At 46.8% G+C, this 22,187-nt stretch overlaps 1 protein-coding gene across 3 annotated transcripts in view; it reads right to left on the bottom strand.

Annotated features, from left to right (window-relative positions):
• Srgap3 (SLIT-ROBO Rho GTPase activating protein 3) overlaps positions 1-22,187 on the bottom strand; it is a 225,779-nt gene that overhangs the window by 2,758 nt on the left and 200,834 nt on the right. For 2 of the 3 annotated variants that reach the window (XM_055628653.1, XM_055628654.1), the window contains exons 15-21: positions 17,819-17,953; positions 14,956-15,061; positions 14,514-14,741; positions 10,938-11,017; positions 6,541-6,721; positions 5,162-5,311; positions 2,886-3,213 (exon numbers count right to left, since the gene is read on the bottom strand). In XM_055628653.1, the coding sequence (XP_055484628.1) occupies positions 2,886-3,213; positions 5,162-5,311; positions 6,541-6,721; positions 10,938-11,017; positions 14,514-14,741; positions 14,956-15,061; positions 17,819-17,953 (1,208 nt within the window). The remainder of the gene's footprint in view (positions 1-2,885; positions 3,214-5,161; positions 5,312-6,540; positions 6,722-10,937; positions 11,018-14,513; positions 14,742-14,955; positions 15,062-17,818; positions 17,954-22,187) is intronic. The other variant, XM_055628655.1, reaches the window with a different exon arrangement.

The raw sequence follows: 22,187 nt of genomic DNA, 5'->3' as shown, positions 1-22,187 counted from the left end.
TCATTTGAACTCATACAGATATTGAGAGGCTTCCCACTCCGCCCCCACAGAACTGTACAGCTGTATGTCAGTTTTAAAAATAGAAAGAAAGCCTTACCATTAGGGAAATGACTATCTACACCATGCATGCCCCGTGCATCCTAGAATGACAGGAAGATCACTGTCCTCTCAGCATTATGATCTTTTCTTATTTAAAAAGCAGACAAAAATTTAAATGGCACGCAGTACATCACTGTATCTGCAGGCTCATCAGGAAGAGACGACCTCAGGTGACAGAGGTGTGGCACACTGGGCCAGCCTGAGCTCCTTGTCTACCAATCCAGGGCAGGGCTGGGGTTGATCTAGAAGCTGGGCAAGCTGAGCAAGCACCAGCCACTCTGAGCTGCACTCGGTCCATCTGTTGAAAGCCCACATTTGCTGTGAAAATGCGGTGAGAAGATGAACACGAGGAAGCTCTGCAGACTGCCAGACAGTGCTTATCCAACTCCTCAGAGCTCAAGATCCCTGTTCGTGGGGCTTTCAAGGGGCCGCCTCCACATCCACCGGATGTGAGAGGAGTTGCTCAGGCTGATCTGACCCAGAACCCATAGAATGCACAACACGGGAGCTATCGTATAAACCTCCATTTGCAGGTGCCATGTCCAATCTCAACAATGTTGACTACTAAGGGATATTTGCTCTTAAGCAGTCTGAGGCAAGCCTTGGAAGGAATACATGGTTCTAGGGAGATAGCTGGGGCTGGAGCCTGGCAATACTGAAGAGGCCTCTATCCTCCAGAGGCCTTTATCATCTTCTCCTCCTTTATCTGCATGCAGTCTCCTTCCTGCCAGACTCCATCATGTCCCCAACTGGCCTCTTGCTTACCTGACTGTCCCAGTCTATCCTATTCGCTTTCTACATCTTGCTAATGACTAATACCAGCTTTTATGCATTCCTGTCATGCTTAACCCTTCACACACTGTGCTGGCAGCTTTAAGAAAGGGTCTCCAGGAGATTCTTTATCCGGAGCTTAGTTGGGAGTGACTGTAGGAAAGGTTCTTCTCCCTGTCTCCTGTACACACACTGTGTAGGGTCACCCCAGCCCCCAACCACTGTTCTGGATTTCAGTCTCTGCCTGGGCCCCCATGATCCCCTCCAATTGCTCTAATCCAATGGAAGCTGAAAGGCAAAAAAAAAATGTCAATAACTAAAATGCAATTTCTCATCTCTCCACCCCTGGTAGAGCATGAATGGGAAAGACAGAAAGCTCAGAGAAAGGTGGGCTGGAGGGTTTAGGCTGCAGCCTTGCATTAGTCTGATGAGTGCGTGAGTCTGCCAGGTGAAGCTGCAGTGAGGCACCAGGAATGACGGACACGGTTGGGAAGGTACTCATTTTTCACACACACACCCCCCACTTTGGATGACAGTGTTGCACATTTCTAAAACAGCCTCTTTACCTGGGCTTCAACTCTACATTGTTTAGGGCATTTGGAGACCACAGAATGTAGGGTGAACCCATCTACTATTTGGGGTTCTCCACACTACCTCCCCTTTGACTCCAACCAAGTCAAGGGCTCCTCGGAAATGAAGCTGAGCGAGTGGGTAGCTGTCCAGTGTCTTCTTGACTGTTTTCAGTTTCTCATGAGCTTCCATGTCACTTCCATCGATGAAAAGCACCACCCAGTTAGAGTGGGCGTGCGCACTGACAATTTGCATAGCACTGCTAAGTGTACTGCTTGTGTTAGGCTAACAAGAGGCTCCTCAGGTAAAAACTAAAGACCCCTGGAGATGGGATACACTCTGTTCTTGTTAGAGACCCACAATGCACAACAAACTATCGCAAAGCTCTAAAATGTCTTGTAGATACTCCTTTCTACTTGGCCAGAGTACTGCAGCATAAATGAAGCTACTGCAGAATACTCCTCTCATTCCACTGGCATCTCACAGCAGTCTGTGGTGTGTGAAGCACAGTGCCCCAGACTGCATTTGATTGTTTGTGACAGGCCTTGAGACAGCTTTAGGAAGGCCCTGCCCCTTGTGATTGTCAGAGTCTGTAGAAGATACTAGGTTCTAGGGTGATGGTTCTCAAGATTCCCGCCAGCTTGAAGGATCTGTTAGCCCCTGTTATCTCTTAACTGAGAGACAACATTGAGAGATGTGTGTAATGGACCCTTGGCCAAAATTACAGATAGCATAATAAAAAGGGAAACTTCTGGAAATATGATGTCAATACATCCGATGCCCAGTGATGTAGGGATGTGAACTGGCCAATGGCCGGGGAAGAGGGGATCGCACAGAAAACAAAAAGAAACAAAATACTCTGGAAGAGCCTGGAATGTTCTTCCATTCTGTTTCAGCTACTTAGTCTTGCCCATGTGTTGGGTCTCCAGTCCTGTCCTCCCAGGGAATTACTTCCGAACTGTAGATGCTCAAAATGATATACCATCCCCTACTTATTAAAGACACCTGGCCCAGCTGCCAGTTGCCACTTGGGGTTGGCAGTTCTCCTTAATTATAAGCGCATATGGGGAGGGCCAAAGTAAGCAGGTGTCCACTGTACTTCATTGTGCATGGTGAATGTCACACAAGATTCATCAATAAATGAATAGAGTAATGAAAGATGTGTAATGCATGGGTGGATACATGGACTCAATCATAGCATCTTGTGGAGAGGTCTGCCATTGCCTTGGCCCCATAATCCAGCTACCCTCTCTCCAGCCTGGACATTCAGTGTGTGTAGGGGAGGGGTTTTCCAGCCTTTACAGAAGCTAGTTGGAAAGGAAGCCAACTGTCTTGTCTGACTCAGTCTCAAGTCCCACCAAGGCCACTGTGATTCCCCACTCATTTTCCACCCTCTGTCCCACTGGGTGTCTCACTGGCCTAACTCTCCTCTGTGAGGCCCTTACTTCTGCCAGGGCCTCAGCCTCCAGGGACTTGTGGTCCCCTAGGCTGCTGTGTCGCGTGGAGCCGCAAGTCGACCTCATGGAGAGCCCTTCTGCCAGTGCCTTCTTGTCAGGGTAGTTGATGCTGCCAGCGCTCCCGAATGTCGCCATCCTCCTCTTCTCAGGGCTCTCAATCCGTCCCCGGCTGAGGGGGATTTTGTGGGGGCTGCTGGGGCAGGCAGCAGCTCGGGGTGGCGTGTCTATGCTGGGACCCAAGCCCCGGGGTGGGCTGTGTGTGTCGCCCCCGCTTCGGCGCCTGGGGATGGCCGCTCCGTCGGACCGTAGTCGCACTCTGCAAAGGAGCCAGAGGCAGGAAGCATGGGGCAGAAGTCAACCCTAGCCAGTCTCAGAACGTGCCAGCCAACCCCCATGCAGTAGCTAAATGCTATTCTAGAAGAGCTAGCACAGTGAAGCCTCATTCAGCCGGACTGTACAATTTGGCAATGGAAGGGCCAGCTCAGACCTATGACATCTCCTCTAAAAGGGAAGAGTAATCTGGCCCAGGGAGGAGAGCTGAGAGCTGAAGCCAGGCTGGCTGCAGGAAGCCTTGCAGACCAAATTCTAAATCAGGCTGGGGCAGGAAGGTTTCAGACTCGAAATTCTGGAGCTAGCTATATAGTCTGAAGTCTTTCAGACTCCAGCTAGACACTGAGGCTTGACTGTACCAAAAGGCCACAGTAAGCACTGGGGGAACCCTAGGAATGAAACACCTGTTCACTGTTGTCACCCACCAACCTCCCAAGTCTATACTGTTTTCCCATATCTCGGAAAACAAGTCATTGAAGAGAGAACACCCCACTGTAAAGTTGTGTACCTTTTCCACCTCTGGGGCTCTACTGGTGTAAAGGGTATGGGCTGCTTATGAGGAAGGACAAGCCTTTGACCCACGTCTGCCATCAGCTTTCCTGTATTCTCCCAAATCCGTTCTGCTGCATCAGTGGACTATCCCTCACCTGCCCCATTTGCGTGGGTCTAAAGGCTGCTGTGTCCTATGGATATCAACCCAAGATACAGAAGCCTTCGTGAAGGGAGGGAAGGCTGGATGTGGGTGAGGGCAGGGAGGGACAGCGTGCTGGGAATGGACCGGGTTCCATCAGATTTGTGGCACTTCAAACCCTCTGCCCCCCAGCAAAGCTAAGCAAGCCTGTGAGTGCCCAGATAGGACAAAAGCATAGGTGTTGGGGAGAAAGAGGCTTTGAGAAAGAAAAGAAAACAAAGAGAGAGGGAAGAGAGAGGAGAGGCAGAGATAATTTGGTCCTCTTAGGAGCTGGGGACCATGTCATTCTCATCTATGGACCTCAGCCTTCACCCTCCTGATGGATTCATCTTGCAGTGTCCAAAGCGGAACTGAATAGACTTAGCTCTAAAAGGAAGCATCAGGACCTCAACTAAAATAGATTCTTGAGCACGTGCCCATTGTATGCTACCACAGGTGTCTTTTGATCTCTCTGCAAAGACTGGGTTGATCACATGACCCTTCTGCTTTGGGGGTGGGGTGGAGACACACAGACTTGACATTCTAAGAGGACAAGGGTTTGGGGGTGAAGCAGAGAGAGACTGTTAGCTTTTTCTCTTTTCCTGTTCCCAGGAGGACTTGCACAGCTCCTCACTGGTAGAAGGGTCAAGTGACAAAGCCCAGCCTCTGTGAATAAATTGGCATATCTGCTCCCACCAAAGAGGTGGGTGGAGTCGGGTATCAACTTTCACTGGCACAAAAGGAGGTGTGAGCTCTCTCTAAGTGGAGTGTCTCAGGGATGGGGGACTGTGGGAACTTTACATTTTTGAAATATTGTGTAACAAATCATTTTCAGCAAAAAGCTGGAAGGAGGTACAAGAGCTGGAGAGAGAAACAAAAGTACTCGCCAATTTTTCTCTCATGTTTTTTTCTGTCTCTCTCTCTCTCTCACATTATTATTATTATATTAAAATTTCAAGACAGTCTTACTATGTAGTCCAGACTGGCCTATGATTTTTTAAATTAAAACTCTACAATCTCAGCAGACATCTTTCTCTTCCTTCTTCAACACTCCCCTCCCCCAAAGCTGGGCTGGCTCACACCTGGAATTCTTGGGTCATCCTAGACATCCCACCCAGCTGTACTCAGGTTATGGCTTGTAGAATTGAGGTGCTGTAACAGCCTCCTCCTTCCCCTTCTTGCCCTCTTATGTCTGCCAAATTCAGACACAAACAAACAAACGAATAGGGCACTAGTGAGGCAAAAATGAACCCGTGTTTCCTACCGGCCCATCACCCCCCCAAAGCCGTAATCAGAGATGTGCTCTGTGGGGGACTGAAGGTCATTCTTGGAGGAGGCCTTGTCATCCAGCAGTGGCCCGCTGCTGGCCTCACTGTCAGCCTTCTGGCTCAGGCTATCGGAGAAAGCATCATCCCTGCAGAGAAGAGAGTCATGAGTTGGAGGTGGTTCCCATCCCCCAAGGAAAGCCCAAGATGCCCAGAACTCCTCCAAAGGTCTACACACCTATGGCTACCCGGACCAGCAGCCCAGGATGAGCATCTTCCCTCCCCAAATGCCTATTGCAATGCTCCCATAGCCAGGCTCTCTAGCAGGTGGCTTCTTTGTATTCCACCCCCATTTCCCTGTTTCTTTCCCTTGTCTAGCTTGTTCTCTCCCCTACACCCTCTCAATGATGGAGACAGGTTGGAGAAATGAGTGCTGAGATCCACAAGCGGGGCAGAGGGTACTGAGTGCTGTCTCCTAGCACAAGGTGCTGATCCTGAGTTTCATATGGCCCTATGGAAAGTGGCTCAGAGCCAAGCAAAGGGGGAGAACCTCAGTCTCTTACCGCCCTATCTGGGGTGCATGATAATTGTGAGGTAGCCCCATGCTTTTAGGGGTGCCCTGCCAGTTTTCTTCCATAACTTTCTCCTGCCAGTGACGTGTCAGAGGTCTGTGGACTCCAGGGTTGTCAAGTGTACCAATGTCTCTGTTACAGCATCCCCTTTCTCATTCATTCGTTTGGCCTTTGCACATGTTCATAACTTTCCTTTCTGCATCACAACATAGGCTTAGGTTTTCCTTCCTGTGAAGTTTAGCTCCACGGCAGCTTCCGGGACAGGTCAGCTCCGCTGAGCCTATCCAAGCTGGAAGGAAGTGGGAGCCCGGGAAGAAACTCATACGAAGTGTTGACTTTCTGACAGTGCTGGATACCTGGAATGTGTGGCTCTTAACTCCTAATCATTAAGAATGACGCCTGGTTAAAATAAATAAGGGAGTGTTTGTTTTTCTCCATCTCCTTTGAAGGTCACATCTGGAGTAGAGGACGGTGGGCCTTTGGGAGTGGTAATCTGGTCACCGGCCACAGGAAAAGCTCAGGACAGTGGATAAAAAGACTATGAGATGCAAGTCACCATGGTGGGTGATGAGTGACATGGCAGCCCCAGAACTAATGTTATCCCTGTATCTCTGTGCATGTTTCTTCCATGGATTTCCACTTAAAGAAAGTTAGAAAAAACAAACCCATTCTTAGTGAACATCAAGCATGTTGAACCTGGGAGAACAAAGTGCCAGCATACAACCCAGTACTCCCTTCCACTGCCCATTCCAGGCATCACTAATCTATTACCTCATTCTGCACAGAAGGCCCCAGTTCTCACTCACATGTCCTGTACGACTATGTACTGATGAGGGATGAGTCCATCCACACCATTGTGACGGCCTTCCCACCAGTCCTCTGAGGCACGGTGGTACAGGAGCAGTGAGGCCCCTTTTTTGAAGGACAGCTCACGGGGGGACCGCCCCACATAGTCAAACTTGGCGATGGCCTCGATCTGCTCCACTTCTAGAAGAAAATCAAGAGAAAGAGCATCTGTGAGGTCAGAGGGGTGGCTCATGACTCAGACAGCCTTGTCCTTCAATGAGAAAAGATGGGCCACAGCCTTGATAAGCACATGTGGCTGGAGCTTGGGACCCCAGTGCTCTAAGCTCACACTCCTCCCCACTGTTTGATCTTAGGCAAGCCATGTAATTTCTCAGAATGCCCAGTGAGTACCAGGCTCAGGGGCATAGACATGAAATCCCAGCTTTCTGGAGCCCCGGACAGGAAGTCTATGAGTTTGTGACCAGCCTGGGCTAAGTAGTACTAACCTATATCATTAAAAATAAAATAAAATAAAATAAAATAAAATAAAATAAAATAAAATAAAATAAAATAAAAATCCACAGTGTCCATAGAGATCTGGCATGCCATTGCAGAATTACTGAAACCAGTGTGGCCAGAGGCACACCTGTAATCCAAGCACTTGGGAGGCAGAGGTAGGATAACAGGAATTTCAGGCTAGTCTGAGCTACAGGAGACCCCATATCAAGTGTGTCTCTCTGTGTCTGTGTGTGTGCATGCAAAAATCTGAAGAAATTTCTGTCCTTCTACACCTCAGTATACATTCTACTCCACTTTCGCATGAGCCGTCTTCTCCCCTGTCCACTCAGACGTAAGCACCCCACGCTGCCTGCAGCATGAGATTTCCATCCCTGTTTACTCACGATACTCTCAGCAGCTCTTAAATTGCCAGACGGTGGATGAAAATAAGGACACAGCATGATCAAAACTCTCAGGTGCAGCCAAAGCCCTGCCTTAGGTGTAAATTTAGAGTTGCAAATCGCTGTGCTAAGAAAAATCCTAAATCAACAACCTCCACTTTCACCTTAAAGAAGCCAGAAAGTGCTGGGAATGAAGAGATTGTTCAGTGGTTAAGAGCAGCAGTTGTTAAGAGCAGGGTGTTCTTCCAGAGGATCTGGGTTTGAGTCCCAGCACCTACATGTCAACTCTAGTTCCAAAGGATCTATCTCCTTCTTCTGTCCTCTAAGGGTACTGCATGCACACAGCTTATAGGCAAACACAAACTAAAAATAAACTTTAAATCTAAAAAAATTAAGACATTAAAAGTGCAAAGTAAAGCTAAAGCAAGCAGAAAGGGGAGTCATACAGCAGAATTAAATGAGACAGTGACTAGGAAAATAGAGGACGTCCAAGATGCTTCTTTTGAAAAAGAGCAATAAAATGAACAAACCTTTGGCTAAATAAACTAAAAAAAATCAGAAAGAAAAATCACATTAATAGATGTAAGATCAGGAACGAAAGAGGAACAGTAATGTTATTACTTTGGAGAAAAAAAGTATCATAAAGAAATATCACCAACAACTATATATCAACAAATTAGAAAGTTGGATAAGCACATTTTTTTTTTTAAATGCAGACTTCTGAAATTGACTTGGGAAATAGAGCATCTCGGTCAGTAAACTGGCTCAACAGGAAAGGGTGCTTTTCACCAAGCCCAACATTGTGAATGTGATCACTGAATCTTATTTGGTGGAAGGAGAGAGTCAACTCTTGCCTGTTATCCTTCAACTTCAGAAGTACATTCCATGACCTAGGCACCCCTCACCCAATAAACGCATATAAAAACACAAAATAGAACATCTGGGGCCGGGAAGATGTCTCGTGGGTAAAAATGCTTGCCGATAGGTCTGTTGACCTCGGTTCTCTCCTCATTAAACCATGCTGGATACAGTGGTGCACATCTATTCCAAACCTCCTGTGGTGGGATTCTCTCGTGGAAGACAAGAGGATCACCCAGAAGCTCACAGGCCAGCCAGCTTGCAGCATGTAGTGTCAGAAACAAGAGAAACCCTGTCTCAACAAGATGAAGGAGAAAGTTGTCCTGTGACTTCTACATGCATGCCATCCCATGCATGTGCCTGCCCGTCATACATGCACACGCACATGTGCTAACATACATTTTATAGGAAGAAATAGAAAACCTGAACGAGTCTCCAAAAGAATGAACCAGCCATCAAAGCATTACTGAGGGAGAAATGCCTAGCCCCACATGGCCTCACTACTGCAAACATCTGAACAATAATAATTATTCATCTAGTCTTCCTAAAAGCACAAGATGGAGAAACACTTGGCTACACGTTCCACACGGCAAGTATTATCTAGTACAAAACCTGGATTGCATCACCAGGAAACTGCAGACTAACAGCCCTTATGAATACGGGTAAAATTTTTCTCTACAAAATATTAGCAAACTGGCTGCAGGGATGTGTGAAAACAAACAAACAAACAAACAAACAAAAAAAACAACTGTGTTTCATGCCTGAGAAGAATTTATCCCAGGGATGTAAAATTGGTTTGACATCTAAAAATTTAACGGATGTATCCCCTCTTACCAGTAAGATAAAAAGCACGGATGACATAGTCATCTCAATAGATGGAGAAAAGCATTTGGCAAAAACCTTACACTCTTTCCCTATGCCACTCCACAGAATAGGAACATAAGGAAGCTTCCTTGACTTGACAATGCACCTCTGGGAATCTCACTGCTTGTGTGGGTGGGGGCGGGGGGGGGAGATAGCTTCAGCTGAAATATATAAGCACAGGTTCAGGGACCCTGACTCAAAGACTCAAAGATATAGTGATCATGGAGGACACTCAACAACCCTCTTCTTGTCTTCACATGTGTGACAGGCATGAGTACACATGCACACATATGCATGAAAATACACTCACACGCAGACACTTTTAAATAAATTAAAAAAAAAGAAACAAAAACCCTGAGAGCTAATATTCCGTCTTGAGGTAAAATGTTGGTTACCTTCTCTGTATGGTGGTTTGAATAAGATCACCTTCCATGGCCTGGTATGTATGAACATTTGGTCCCTAGTTAGTGGAATTGTTTGGGAAGGAATAGGTGTGGCCTTGTTGGAGAAGGTGCTCCTAGGCTTTAGACTCTAACCCTCTGACACCATAAGCCCCAAATAAACTCTCTCTTCTATAAGTTGTCTTGGTCATATCTTATCATAGTTATTTAAAGCAACAAAACACCTTGCAAAAAAAGATGGCAAGACAAGGGTCTTGGTGAATACAGACAAAACTATGAGCAACAAAATAAAAACCAGATGAATTGGACTTCATCAAAATCAAAACCTTTTGTTCTCAAACGACACCATTTAGAAAGCAAAAAGCAGGTCTCATAATGGAAGAAAACATTTGAAAATCATATTTGAGATAAGAAACTTATATTTAGAATATGTAAAGAGCTATTCCAACTCATTACTAAAAAGACAAACTTAAAATGGGCAACAGACCTAAAGGCAGAATGTCTTCCTGCTGTTTTTTCAGGAGACAGACGATTGTAGTGGACCCTCGGGTACTGAAGGGCAGCTGTGCAGCTTGGAGGGCAGAGGGGTTGTGGGGACCGACCCTGTGGCTGGCTCAAATAAGCATGAGAGGCCCCTGCGAGGTTTTTTTTACCCAGACTCTGCCCATTATGCCTCAAGGGTAAGGAAGGTGGAGCCCGTTTGACTCAGATTGCTTATCTGTGTAGTCTGATTTCCATGGCAACCAGCATGACTCTCTGTTCCTCATCTGGCAGGAGTAGAGGAATCAGATAGATGGGGCCCTTCCTTTCTCTAAACACACACATACACACACACACACACACACACACACACACACACACACTCACAGAGTTTCTTTCCACAGTCCTCACTAATAGGTAGGCGTCCCTGCAATGAGGATATCCCTGTCACATCCCATAGCCAGTCTGCCCCTAAGCAGCTGCTTCCAGTCTGTGGAGGTCTACTGAGAGATCAGGAACTCCCTGAGGAGCCACCTCATTCATCACTACATCCCAGGCCCCAGCAAAGGCCGGGTGCAGAGCAGATCCTTGAGCCGGGGCCAGGAACAGCAGGGAGAGGTTGCTTTCCTCTTAGACACCTGTCTGGAGGATTTGTACTGACCCAAGCAGGACACACAGAGGATGACATGGGCTGGGAGGGCAATGTAAGTACCCCTATATGCTCTACACGGGCCTGTGCTAGGACCCAGGGCGTATAGTAAGGCTGGTCCCTCTCCATGCTGAAGAGCAGCTGTGCTGCTGGGATAGCTGTGGGGCTGTGGGCACTGGCCCTGTGGCTGGCTTGAGTAAGCATGAGAGGTCTCTGTGAGGTTTCTGGCCTACAACCCCCCCCCCCCCACACACACACACACTTACCTTCATCACTGGTGTGAGGCTCCGTACCATTGTCATGGTCAACTTCATCAATGGTCCCTGGCTCACTGTGTGGGCTGTCACTGCAAGCAAACACAGGAAGAAGAGCTGTTGGGTAACTTTCTTGAATGCTCCCTTCGTGACTTCTAGCTCTGAAATTGACAGACTGTCAAAGGCTTGAGTATTCGGCCCTCATATATTAGGAACGCCATGCCTAGTGTCACCGTGTTTGGAGGTATAATCTAAGCAGAGGCGATTAGGCCATGAGGGCCGTGTTATCAGAAACTGATTGGTATCAATCAAGGAGTGGATTAGTTATCCTGAGAGCTGACTTACTAAATGTCCTAGCATGAAGGCCTTCACCATATATATAAGAGGTATATGCTATACCTCTTAGTTTTCAGAACCTTGAGCCACATAGATTTCAGTTTATCATTGATGAACCAGTCTCAAGTAGTGTAGTACAGCAGCAGAAATGAGCTGAAATACTCATGCGTTCAGTGAGGTCTACATGGCAGCGATACTGCAAGAGGCTTCCAGAGCCCAGGGCTTTCGCTCTCCTCATAGTGTGTGTGTGTGTGTGTGTGGGGGTGTCTAATACTGTATTACTGTATTATGTAGAAAGGACACAATGACAAATCAAGTGGACCACGTCCGTGACCTCACTGCTGACATTCCAGGGAAAGAAAACAGCCTAAGTAATGAGGCCAATGCACAAAATGGTTGCAAGATGAAATAATGATTTATAAGAAAGGAACAGGCTGAGATGAGAGCAGCAGAGGGGACCAACCTAGAGTGATTGGGACAGCTTTTTAGAGGAGGCGACATTTATGATGCCATCAAAAAGAATAGAGAGCTCTAGGCAGCTCAGCTGGTAGTGTCTGGCGTGTACAATGGCCCAGGTTTCATCCCCAGCATAATATAAGCCTGGCCCGGCGGTGCACACCTGTAATTCCAGCTCTCAGTAGGTAAAGGCAGGTGGAGCAGAAGTTCAAGCGAGCTTCCGCTCCGTAATGAGTTTGGGGCCACTCTGGGCTGCGTGAGACCCTGCTTTAAAAAGAACAAAGAAGAGACTCTAGATTGTGAAAATCTCCCCATCCAGGATGAGATCTACATCAAGAACATCAGAACCGGCCTCCAGCCGACCTGTGGCACCTGGCACTGCATTGTCCTCCGGTCACACACCCCACCTCAACAAACTGAGCCACTTTTCATCGGACTTGGTGCTCCAGGCCTAGGACTTTCTTGGCACAGTCCTCAGGGAGCTGGCCCCAGATTAAGCTGCTGGCTTGGTTTTTTTTTTTTTTTTTTTTTAACCTCCTTTGAGAAGTCTTTCCTGATGGCCTGTGATTGGCTCAGGGGCCCCTTCTAGAACAGCTTGCTTCTAGTCCTGGAAGCACTCCTCCCACTGGAGCTAATCCTCCTCAGGTGCCATCCCTGCCACCTGCAGGGCCAGTCCCCAGGGGACGCTGGGTGGTGGTTGGGGGAGGAGGCACTGGTGAATGAATGGCTCTTGTCCACTGTACTGAGACCTTCAGCCCCGCCTCCCTTTTTGGTTTTGGAATGCCTTCAAAACCACCAGGTAATCAGTAATTTTCCAGTCTCTTGGGAAATTAAGAAAAATGTGAAAGTGGTGAGTGTGCATTATACAGTGATATAACGCAGCGTGTGTTACACAGTGTAGTTGTGTGCCTCTCTCTGTGTGGAAATGGCACTTTCTAGCTGTATTCAGGTCTTGCACAGTGTCCGGTTAGAGAGCTGCAAGCAGACTCCACTGTGACCAGACACCCTTGGGGCCCTTCATGTGACCAGACGCCCTTGTGGCACTTCATGTCTGCTTGGGGAGGAATGCTCAACTTTGAAGCAGTTGCCCAAATCTGTCTAGAGAACAGAAGCAGGTCAAGCATCCAGGAATACTTTAATCAAAATTCAAATTCCCTACTGGGCATGGTAGATCAAGTCTATGATCCCAGCATTTACTGAGGCAGGAGGACCACAAGTTCAAGACCAGCCTGAGACTCTGTTTCAAAAAAACCACTGAAATACCTAAGTTCCCTGCAGGCAGCTGGCAAAACCTGAGTATATTGCTGTGTTGGCCTGGGCTGGGCACAACGTGACAGCAGGAATATTCGGCTAGTCTCAAGCGATGTGCTTAACTTTTCCTTCTCTGCCTTCCCCCTCCCCCATTGGCTTTTCCTTTTCAACTAAAAATGTAACTGATAAAAAAGCATAAAAATCATACATATTTGTAGCATATGACCATTTAACATATGCACGCATTGTGCGATGTTTAAGTCAAGGGTGAACATACCCATTTCCTTAAACATTTACCTTAAAACCATTCACTTTTTTTTTTTTCAAGGTAGGGTTTCCCTGTGTAGCCTTGGCTGTCCTGGACTCGCTCTGTAGACCAGGCTGGCCTTGAACTCACAGAGATACATTCACTTCATTTTAAAAATTTATTTGTATGTGTAGGGTGGAGGAAGACATGTGTTTGAGTCCAGGTGCTTGTGGAGGGCAGGTGAAGGCATCAGCTCACCCAGAGTTACAGGCTGTGAGGGGCCAGACTTGGGTGCTGGGAACTGAGCCAGCATCCTCTGTAAGAGCAACACATCCTCTTAACTGCTGAGCCATCACTCCAGTGCCAATCCTGATCTTTTAGTTTTATTTTGGTGCTGAGGATCCAATTCTGGGCCTCCTATGCAGTAAGTATACACTCTACTACTGAGTGGTACCCCAAACTCCTCTATCATTTTCCAATGTGAAGACTTTCTTTCACTGTAGTTTCCTGCCTGAGACATCTGGCATATTGACGCTGTCTATACACTCACTCATTACAATTTAAACATGTATCCATCTTCACTCTTTCAGGCTTAGCTTGGAAAAGGAAGCCAGGCTTGGTTCTGAAAAAGTTCCTATTTCTCCTGATACAAGGAGTCATACCAGCTAGGAGGGATTCTCAACTAAGTACTCTTGCCCGAGGTGGGACATTCAAAGACCAGAGCTCTGGGCGAGAGAGCTCCTGGGTAGGAAGGGTCAGTGACTGGAGGTATCACTTTCAGCTTTTGAGGTTCATGGTTGGGTTGGGGGACACCCACTCCTCTGCTTTCTGAGAGAGAAAGATTACCTAGCCAACCACCACACTATAAGAGCCCCTCAGACCCAAATGAGCCCCTTAAAAAAAACAAAACAAAACAAAACAAAACAACAACAACAACAACAAAAAACCGCTGGGAACTTCCCATAGGAACAACTGGGAAAGAGAAGCTCTTTTTCCATTTGGGCTGACAACAGCTGAGCCGCCGGACCCAGCCACACCTGAAGACACAGCCCTGGCTGTTTCCATTAAGTAGACTGCAAATGCTCACTTGGCTTAGGCTGTTTGGAGGTGTTTTATTCCTTGTCACCTACACGATCTCGACAAATGTATCTGTCTCTCACGTGGTACTGTGAAGTTTACATGTAAAAGAACTTAGAGTGCATAGCCCCTAGTGTGATGAGAAAACTGGAAGCCTTCTGACTGTTCTTAACAGCAACAGGACGGTGCTAATGGCAATATTAAAAGGAAGGGTGCCTTACCAGTACTCTTCCCCTCCAGCCATGCATTTTTCGTACACGGGTCCCTCTAGCTCCCTCGGGCTGGGGAAGATGGCTTCATGGTGGATGATGATGGTTTTGATGACTTCATTGACATGTGCCTGGCAGGATACAGGGTCCTGCCCATCAGGGATGTGCATGAGGGTGGGCCCGAAGCAGATGGCCAAGTTGTAGGGATCCATCATGTTCTCATCACTGTACTGGGAAAGGCTAGGAGAGAACAGGTACCCGCTGTTCACCCAAAAGGCAAATCCTCCCCCACGGTGTCTTTCTTGATTGGTGGGGTGGTGGGGGAGAGTGGGAACTCTAGTCAACTGCAGGAAGTCTCTATATTCCGATTCATGACAGCAGCATTCATAAGAGCCTTGGGATACCCCTCCCAGAGGAGGCCAGTCACAGAGGGCTCCCCAGGTCCGGTACTCACTGATTGAGAAAAGCGAAGAGGTATCTCATGACCACGATGACCACGCGGGGCAGGGTGATGAGGATCTGTTGGATCGGGTGCACCCTGTCGGCTGGGTTCTCCAGTTCTGTAAGGCACAGGGGGTTCAAGGTGATGCTACCTCCAGAGAGCAAGGCAGTAGATATCTCCAAGCCCCACCTCCTCCATCAGCTACAGGGACCTGTCAAGATGGTTCCACTCTCCCTTGGGATTCATATCAGATCCTGGCCAGAGCCAATCAGAACAATTAGTAGGGGGCTAGCCTCCTCAGAACCTCTTCCGGCTGGTCTTGAGGACTTGTAGGGAAACCTATAGAGAGCTGCCTGGAACTTGGGTAGCAGAAAATCTGGAGCAGCTAGGAAGTGCCAAGAAAGAGGAACCTGCCTGAGAGTCAAAAGATAGACACAAACCCCTGGTCTAAAGTTTTCTGGTAAAGGAACTGACATACAGTTTTATGGACCCAGATGGTTTAATGTCTGTCACTGGCAGCCTTGGAGTCCTGATGACAGAGGCAGGGACAGTGGTTTAGTAAAATGTGACAGGCATCAGACAAAGCACAGGCCTGGCACACCACAGTCACTCTGAAAAAAGAGCAGTGTAAACACAGCCTTCTCTTGAATGACCTATGACTAGAGAGCTCAGCGCATGCCCAAGATCTCATCTGGGATTTGTTCTCAGGTGAACAATAGAGAGTCAAATGCTGGTATTGTGGCCTGGCAAGACAGAACAGCATTACGGAGTCAGCAACCTGGAACTATAAGAAGTGAGGTGCCAACGCTGTGTGCAGGGCTGACAAGCCACACAGAACTCCAGGTTCCAAAAGCCCTCTTTCTCCTTAGCAGTCACCATGACAGGGCTACCAACACTCTTGCCTGTCTCATCTCCTGGCCACTGTTCCTCCTCAGTCTGAAGATTCTCTACAGTCATGCTTCTAATGAGGTGCTACTGCCAAAGCTGGGGTTCTTGTTTCCTGAAAAGGCATTGTTTGGGGCTGTATAGTAGGTTGAAGCCCACACTGGCGTCCAGTACCCACATGCCCTGACTGTGTAGGGCATACTAATAGATGTTGTCTGCCTTAAATTTCAATGGGGTGGCCCCTATAGCTCACCTTCCAGACCTGGCTGGAGGAAGTCTCACCCAAGTCAGCTCAGACAGTTTCTTATGCTTAAATAAATGCCACTGCCCATCTACAAGTCCTCCAGGTCTTCCTGTCATTCATGAATGCCAGGTACCTACTCTATGACTATTAGCTACACTGAAGTTCTTTTTGTTGTTGTTGCTGTTTGTTTTGTTTTGGGGGTTTATTTGTTTCTTTTTTTTTTTTTTTTTTTTTTTTATTGAGACAGGGCTTCTCTGTGTAGCCTTGGCTGTCCTGGACTTGCTTTATAGGCCAGGCTGGCCTCAAACTCACATAGATTTACCTGCCTCTGCCTCCCTGAGTGCTAGGATTACAGGCGTGTGCCACCATGCCCGGCTACATTGTAGTTCTTAAAGACATTTTTAAAAAACAGAACGTAAATCACTCTGTTATGAAAAATGGGAGAATCCTTTTTATAAGTAGGAGACGACACACAAATATGTAACAGTGGGGACATGTTCTAAGACATGCTGAAAGGCAGGGACACGAGGCCCCATCTGTACCACTTCCTCTATGTATACAAATCTTTGTCATCATTAAATAGGCACAGGAAGGTACTAACAATTAATAAAGACAGAGACCACTTATAGCAGCACACAAGATAAAGGCTGTTTAAAATTTAAGCAGTATTTTTAGGAGTTCCCTTTCAAACCCACCAGACTGCAGTCAACTGGGGGTAACTACAACTCTGGAAATCAAAAGCCAGAAGTGGGGGGGTACTATTGCTCAATAAATGTAAAGGGGGCACTAAATTACAGGTAGACTGTTTACAAAGCTTCAGAGGCTGACCTGGCCATTCTATTTGGAAGAAGTTTGATGTGTGTGGTTTTCTCCATGGTATAATCATAGCCTGGGACAGAAGAGAAGACACCCTTTCCCCATGTGACACTGGTCAGGTACAGTCATGACCCCTGCTCAGACTGCCCTCTCTGTCTGCCCATTGTCCTACACAGGACCTGGATTCTGAGGATCTGGTCTAATGATACCAACCAAGCTTGTGCCATGGAGCCCAGACAGGATGGAGCCTTTGCAACCTGAGATTTGGAGACATGGTTTAGAGTTTGGCATAGATCTTAAAAGATGGCCAGGAGGAAAACACTGAGGAAGTCAATGGACAAAGAAAGAAAACAGAAGAGTGTAAGCATTCCTCTTCTACTGTCCCACTCCTGGGACACATCCTGACTGCCAAAATCTCCTCCATCAGTCAAGCAAAGTACTCCCATGGCTAGCAGTGTGAAGATAATCTCCTAGCCAGTTAACTACCACCATTTCTCTTGTCTGCTGACCTGATACCTAAACCCTTGGATCCATACCATCCTTTGTGGGGTCTTTCAAAGACATTCAAATCCACATCTCTTACTACCCTTAATTGGACAAACCTCTTGTACCATGCTCTTTCTTGCTGATCCAAGTGGGCCATTGTCCGAAATCCTTCCAGGCTTCCCTGTGTCCCCTCCTCTTAGACGCCTTGCTCACATTCCTCCCCCAGGTCTACTCTGTGACCCTAGGTTTCCCTCTGCTTCTTCTCTTGTTGTACCTAGGCAGTGTACCATGTCCATCAGCCCAATGTGCCACCTATAGAGCTGGATCTTGAAGCTCTCTGACACAGGAGTGTCCCTCTCCTATGCCTGGCAGGATAAAAAGATAGCACTTCAGCTTCTATAAAGTCTGGGGAGCAACAGCCCATCCCACCTGGAGAATACTTACTAATAGTGGATATCAAATCTTGAAACCTTTCCTTAGGAAAGAGTGGGTTTTCCAGTCCTCGGAAATACAGTTTTAAAACACCAGCAACTGAATTGATATCTCGCTCATTCTGGTCGTCCACGAGGGGGTCTTCACCTGTATGGAGACAATGTTTCAGGCTGATGAGGAAAGAGAATAAATATCTCTCCAATACTGGAAGATACTCTCTGTTCTTGGATGGAAGAGGAGGTGACCTGGCCATCCTGGACAGGAGAAAAAGAGAATGGAACAAGCCTGAGAACCTGTGACCCTCAGTCTCTGCATGTTTTAAAGCTCCTATTAGACAATCCCCAGAAAAGGGCTAAACATCTAATTATGAATGTCTACCGCCCTTTACTTACTCTTCCCTTGAGTTCTCTCCTTATCATATACATCATGGCTCAAAGATTTGAGAAGTTCTGACATCATAACACACTTCTCTTAAGAATCAGGACATTCTCAGCTAACAATGATAACTTTATATAGCCCAAGAAAGAGAACAATCCTTCTAAAAATAACACTGTACACAGCCCACATTCAAACTCTGCCAACTGTCCCACTATGTCTGTTGTGGAAGTTTATTTTCAAAATATAAGCACCATTCTGAGTCCCCACTATTCATTTGGTGGTTGACAGTTGCTCCTCTTGTTTGTGTGTTTGAGATGTGATCTCCATGTATCCCTGGATGGCCTGGAACTCAGGACAATACCTCTTCTTCCCAATGCTGAGAGTGTAGGCATATGCCAGCATGCCCAGCTCGATGGCTGCCTCTTCGGTTTTGTAAGTATGAAATAAACTCCAATGTTTTTTGAGTGCTAAGTTTGTGTTTGATAATGTAGGCCTTTCTGTCTCATAGAATTGCCACATAGTGTGGCTTTTTCATTTTGCTCATGACTTGATTCAGGGTGACTATTTTGGACAATACAGAGGCACATAATTCCACTTATGTCCTGTTACTAGTGACACAAAACACTGGGTTCAGGTGGTAGCCTCATTTTTTTTCTTTTAAATGCCATGGAGGTATTCTCTTTTTGTAACAAAAATGAGACCTGTGAAGTGAAATTGAAAGTCCTGGCACTAGTGAGTAAGCCTGCCTACTAGTGACTGTGGTCAGCATGTGCCACCACGTGAGGCCAGTCTCTAGTGATTACCTGTTACTCTAGGAGCTCATGGATTCAGTTAGCCTGGCTGGCCAGTGAGCTCCAGATAGCCACTTGTCTGGGCTCCCCAGCACTGGAATTACAGAAACCTGTTCCTGTGCCTGGCTTCTACATGGATCTGGGCCTCTGAACTCAGGCCTCATTCTCTCGGCTCCCCAAACCAGATTTAGTTTCTCAGGGAGAAGGCCCATTTTCACCCTCTCCCTCCATATCTTACACATCATCATTTTCTTTAGTCTGACTATGATGATGTTTCTACTACAGCATATGAGCAAATGCATGTATTCTCAGCCCTCTGTACTCACAAGTTGCATATAGATGGAGTCAACAAACACTGATGAAAATATTTTAAAGGCATGATTGCCTCTGGGGGATAGGGAGATGGATCAGTGAGTGGCTTGCTGCACAGCATGAGCTTGATGCCTGGCATCCTGATGAAAAGACAGATGTGGCAGTATGGGTAACCCAGCACTGGAGAACTGGCAGACGGAAGGATCCTGACAGCTCATAGGCCAGCCAGACTAGCCAATCAGCAAGCTCCAGATTCAGTGAGAGGCCCAGTTTTAAATGCACAAGGTGAAAAAGGAAGACACCCAATGTTGACTTCTGGACCCCCCCCCCCACACACACACACGCAAACAGATGAATACACTAAAGGAGAGATTCTGTCTGCACTGAACCCATGTAGACTTGTCTCTCTCTCTCTCTCTCTCCTAAACAACAGTTTAACCACCACTTATATGGTGTTTCCATTGCTTTAAGCACTGTGAGTCCTCTGCAGATGATGGGTGGATGTACCTTCTGTGTGGGCATCTATAAACATGCTACTTTTTGGCACTGTACTTGAGCACTGTTGGTTTTCTATGTTCTACGGTGGTTCCTGAGGCTGAGCCAGCCCCCTAAGGATGAGAACAGCCATCTGTGTTCTTTACTGACCCTTTCTTCTTACACAAAATGTCATTCATTCCTGCATAAGCTTGTTCCTTCACTTTAGCAACAAATCCCTCCAAATGATTTCCCAGAAGTATTTCTCCTTTTTCTGATGGTGGCGAAGAACCCTATCACACGGAGAGGCCACACTTCGCTCATTTGACCTCTGTATCTAATTATTAATTAACTTTTAAGTCACACTTATTTAGTTAGTTATTTGTGTGTTTATAATGAGGCACAATCTGGAGGTCAGAAAACAACTTTCAAAAGTCAGTTCTCTCTACCATATCGATTCCAGGAATCAAACTTGGGTCATTAGACTTAGAAAGCTTAGACTTAGACTTTAACCATTGAGCCATTTCACTAGCCCCACATTTGATGTCTTTCAGTCCTTTTTTTTTTTTTTTTTAAAGATTTATCTGTTTTTATGTGCATTGGTGTTTTGCCCCAATGTCTGTGTGAGGGTGCCAGATCCTCTGGAACTAGAGTTACAGACAGTTGTGAGCTGCCATGTGGTTACTGGGACTTGAACTCGGGTCCATCTGGAAGAGCAGCCAGTGCTCTTAACCACTGAGCCATCTCTCCAGCCCCCGTCTCTCAGCCTCTTGCAGTGATAAACACTGCCAGAGTGAACACCCCGCATGTGTGCATTTGCATTTGTGGAGCAGGTCTCAGCTCAGTTCCTGGAAGTGGGCACACTAGGCCACATGGCTGTTTCTCACCTGTAGTCCAAGCCCTCTCTTTGGGGCCACAGCGCTTTGTACTGCCAGCAACATCTTCTTGAGAAGGCTGTATTCTCCAGCTCTGCCCATGGCTTACTGCCGGTCTTTTTAGTTTTTGTCAGGTGGATGGGGAAATATGCTGTTTCAGAGGAGTAGCTCTCTGCAGTTTAATTGGGGGCTGCTAAACTGGTCTATTACTGCAAATTTTCCCAAGGGGATGTGAAAGGAAGCACAGAATAATATAATCTAACGCCTTCCTAGAGGTGTTGCCAGAAGTTTGCACTAACAGCCAGAACACCTGTCTGATAAGCAACGAGCGGATCTGGTCCCCAACCTGGATCCTGGGGTTCAAGATCTGCCTTGTCTATGTAGTGAATTGGAGAATAGCCTGGGCTACATGAGACTCTATCCCAAGTGTAACTAAAAGCAGGCTGGGGAGATTGCTCAGTTGATAAAGTAATTGCCATGCATAAGGATTTAAGTTTGATTTCCCAAATTCATCTGTGTAAAAATAAAAGTGGCCAAAAAAAAAAAGTACAACACACACAAAAAACAAGACAAAACAACCAAAAGCTGCTCAAGCAAAGTGGAACAGGTAGGGGCTGTCAGATCACTGGGGCTTCCTGGCCAGTCAGCCTAACCTACTTGGTGAGTTCTAGGTGAGTGAGAGATACCCTGACTCAAAACTCAAGGTAGGCAGCACCTGAGGGATGACACCTCTGGCCTCCACAGACACAGGAGCTTTGCACGAGCATGCACATACATACACACACACACACACAAACACACATATACACACACATTATGCACACACACACACACACACACACACACACACACAAAACTGTGTATGTATATCTGTACATACGGGTAATACTGACCCAATTTTATAAACACACACTGTGTGAAAAGTCAGACACGGTCTCTCACACAGGTAATCTCAGCAGTTGGAAAGTAGAGGCAGGACTATTGACAAGAGTTTAAGGCTAGCCTAGACACTATTTCAGAATAAATAAATAAACAAACTATAAATACTAAACACTTGGAGTCCATTGGGAGGATTTTTGCCTTATTGGAAAGTAAATGGAGAACCAGGCCCCCACTGTTGGGATCAGTAAGCAGGCACTTCTACGGCCAGCTCCAAGGGACCTAACCAGTTATCAGGCATTTGTGAAGACACCCTGACCACCTGGAACTACCTGCGCATGTCCCTGGGTCACCCTATAAGAGAACTGGAGCCCTCCCCTTCCTCTCTCTCTTCGTCTCTCTCTCTCTCTCTCTTCCTTTCTCTGTTCCTTACTCTCTTACTCTTTCTGTGCTCCCCTCTCCCCCCTTCCCCTAATAAACCTCCCACGTGGAACCAATCTCGTGGTGTGATTTGTGAACCTGCATGTAACCTTTACATTTGCACATTTCCTAACACCCACCCCAACTCTGTTTGCTTCAAAGCCCTTACCATAGTTCCTGATTACTTGTTGCTTGTTGTGCATGAGTGTGTGTGTGTGTGTGTGTGTGTGTGTGTGTGTGTGTGTGTGTGTG

This window comes from Psammomys obesus, unplaced genomic scaffold, assembly GCF_907164565.1.
Source record: "Psammomys obesus unplaced genomic scaffold, mPsaObe1.curated_primary_1811, whole genome shotgun sequence".
In the NCBI taxonomy this organism is placed as follows: domain Eukaryota; kingdom Metazoa; phylum Chordata; class Mammalia; order Rodentia; family Muridae; genus Psammomys; species Psammomys obesus.
Note: the sequence above shows the minus strand (reverse complement) of the source record. Positions and strands in the feature narration are given on the sequence as shown.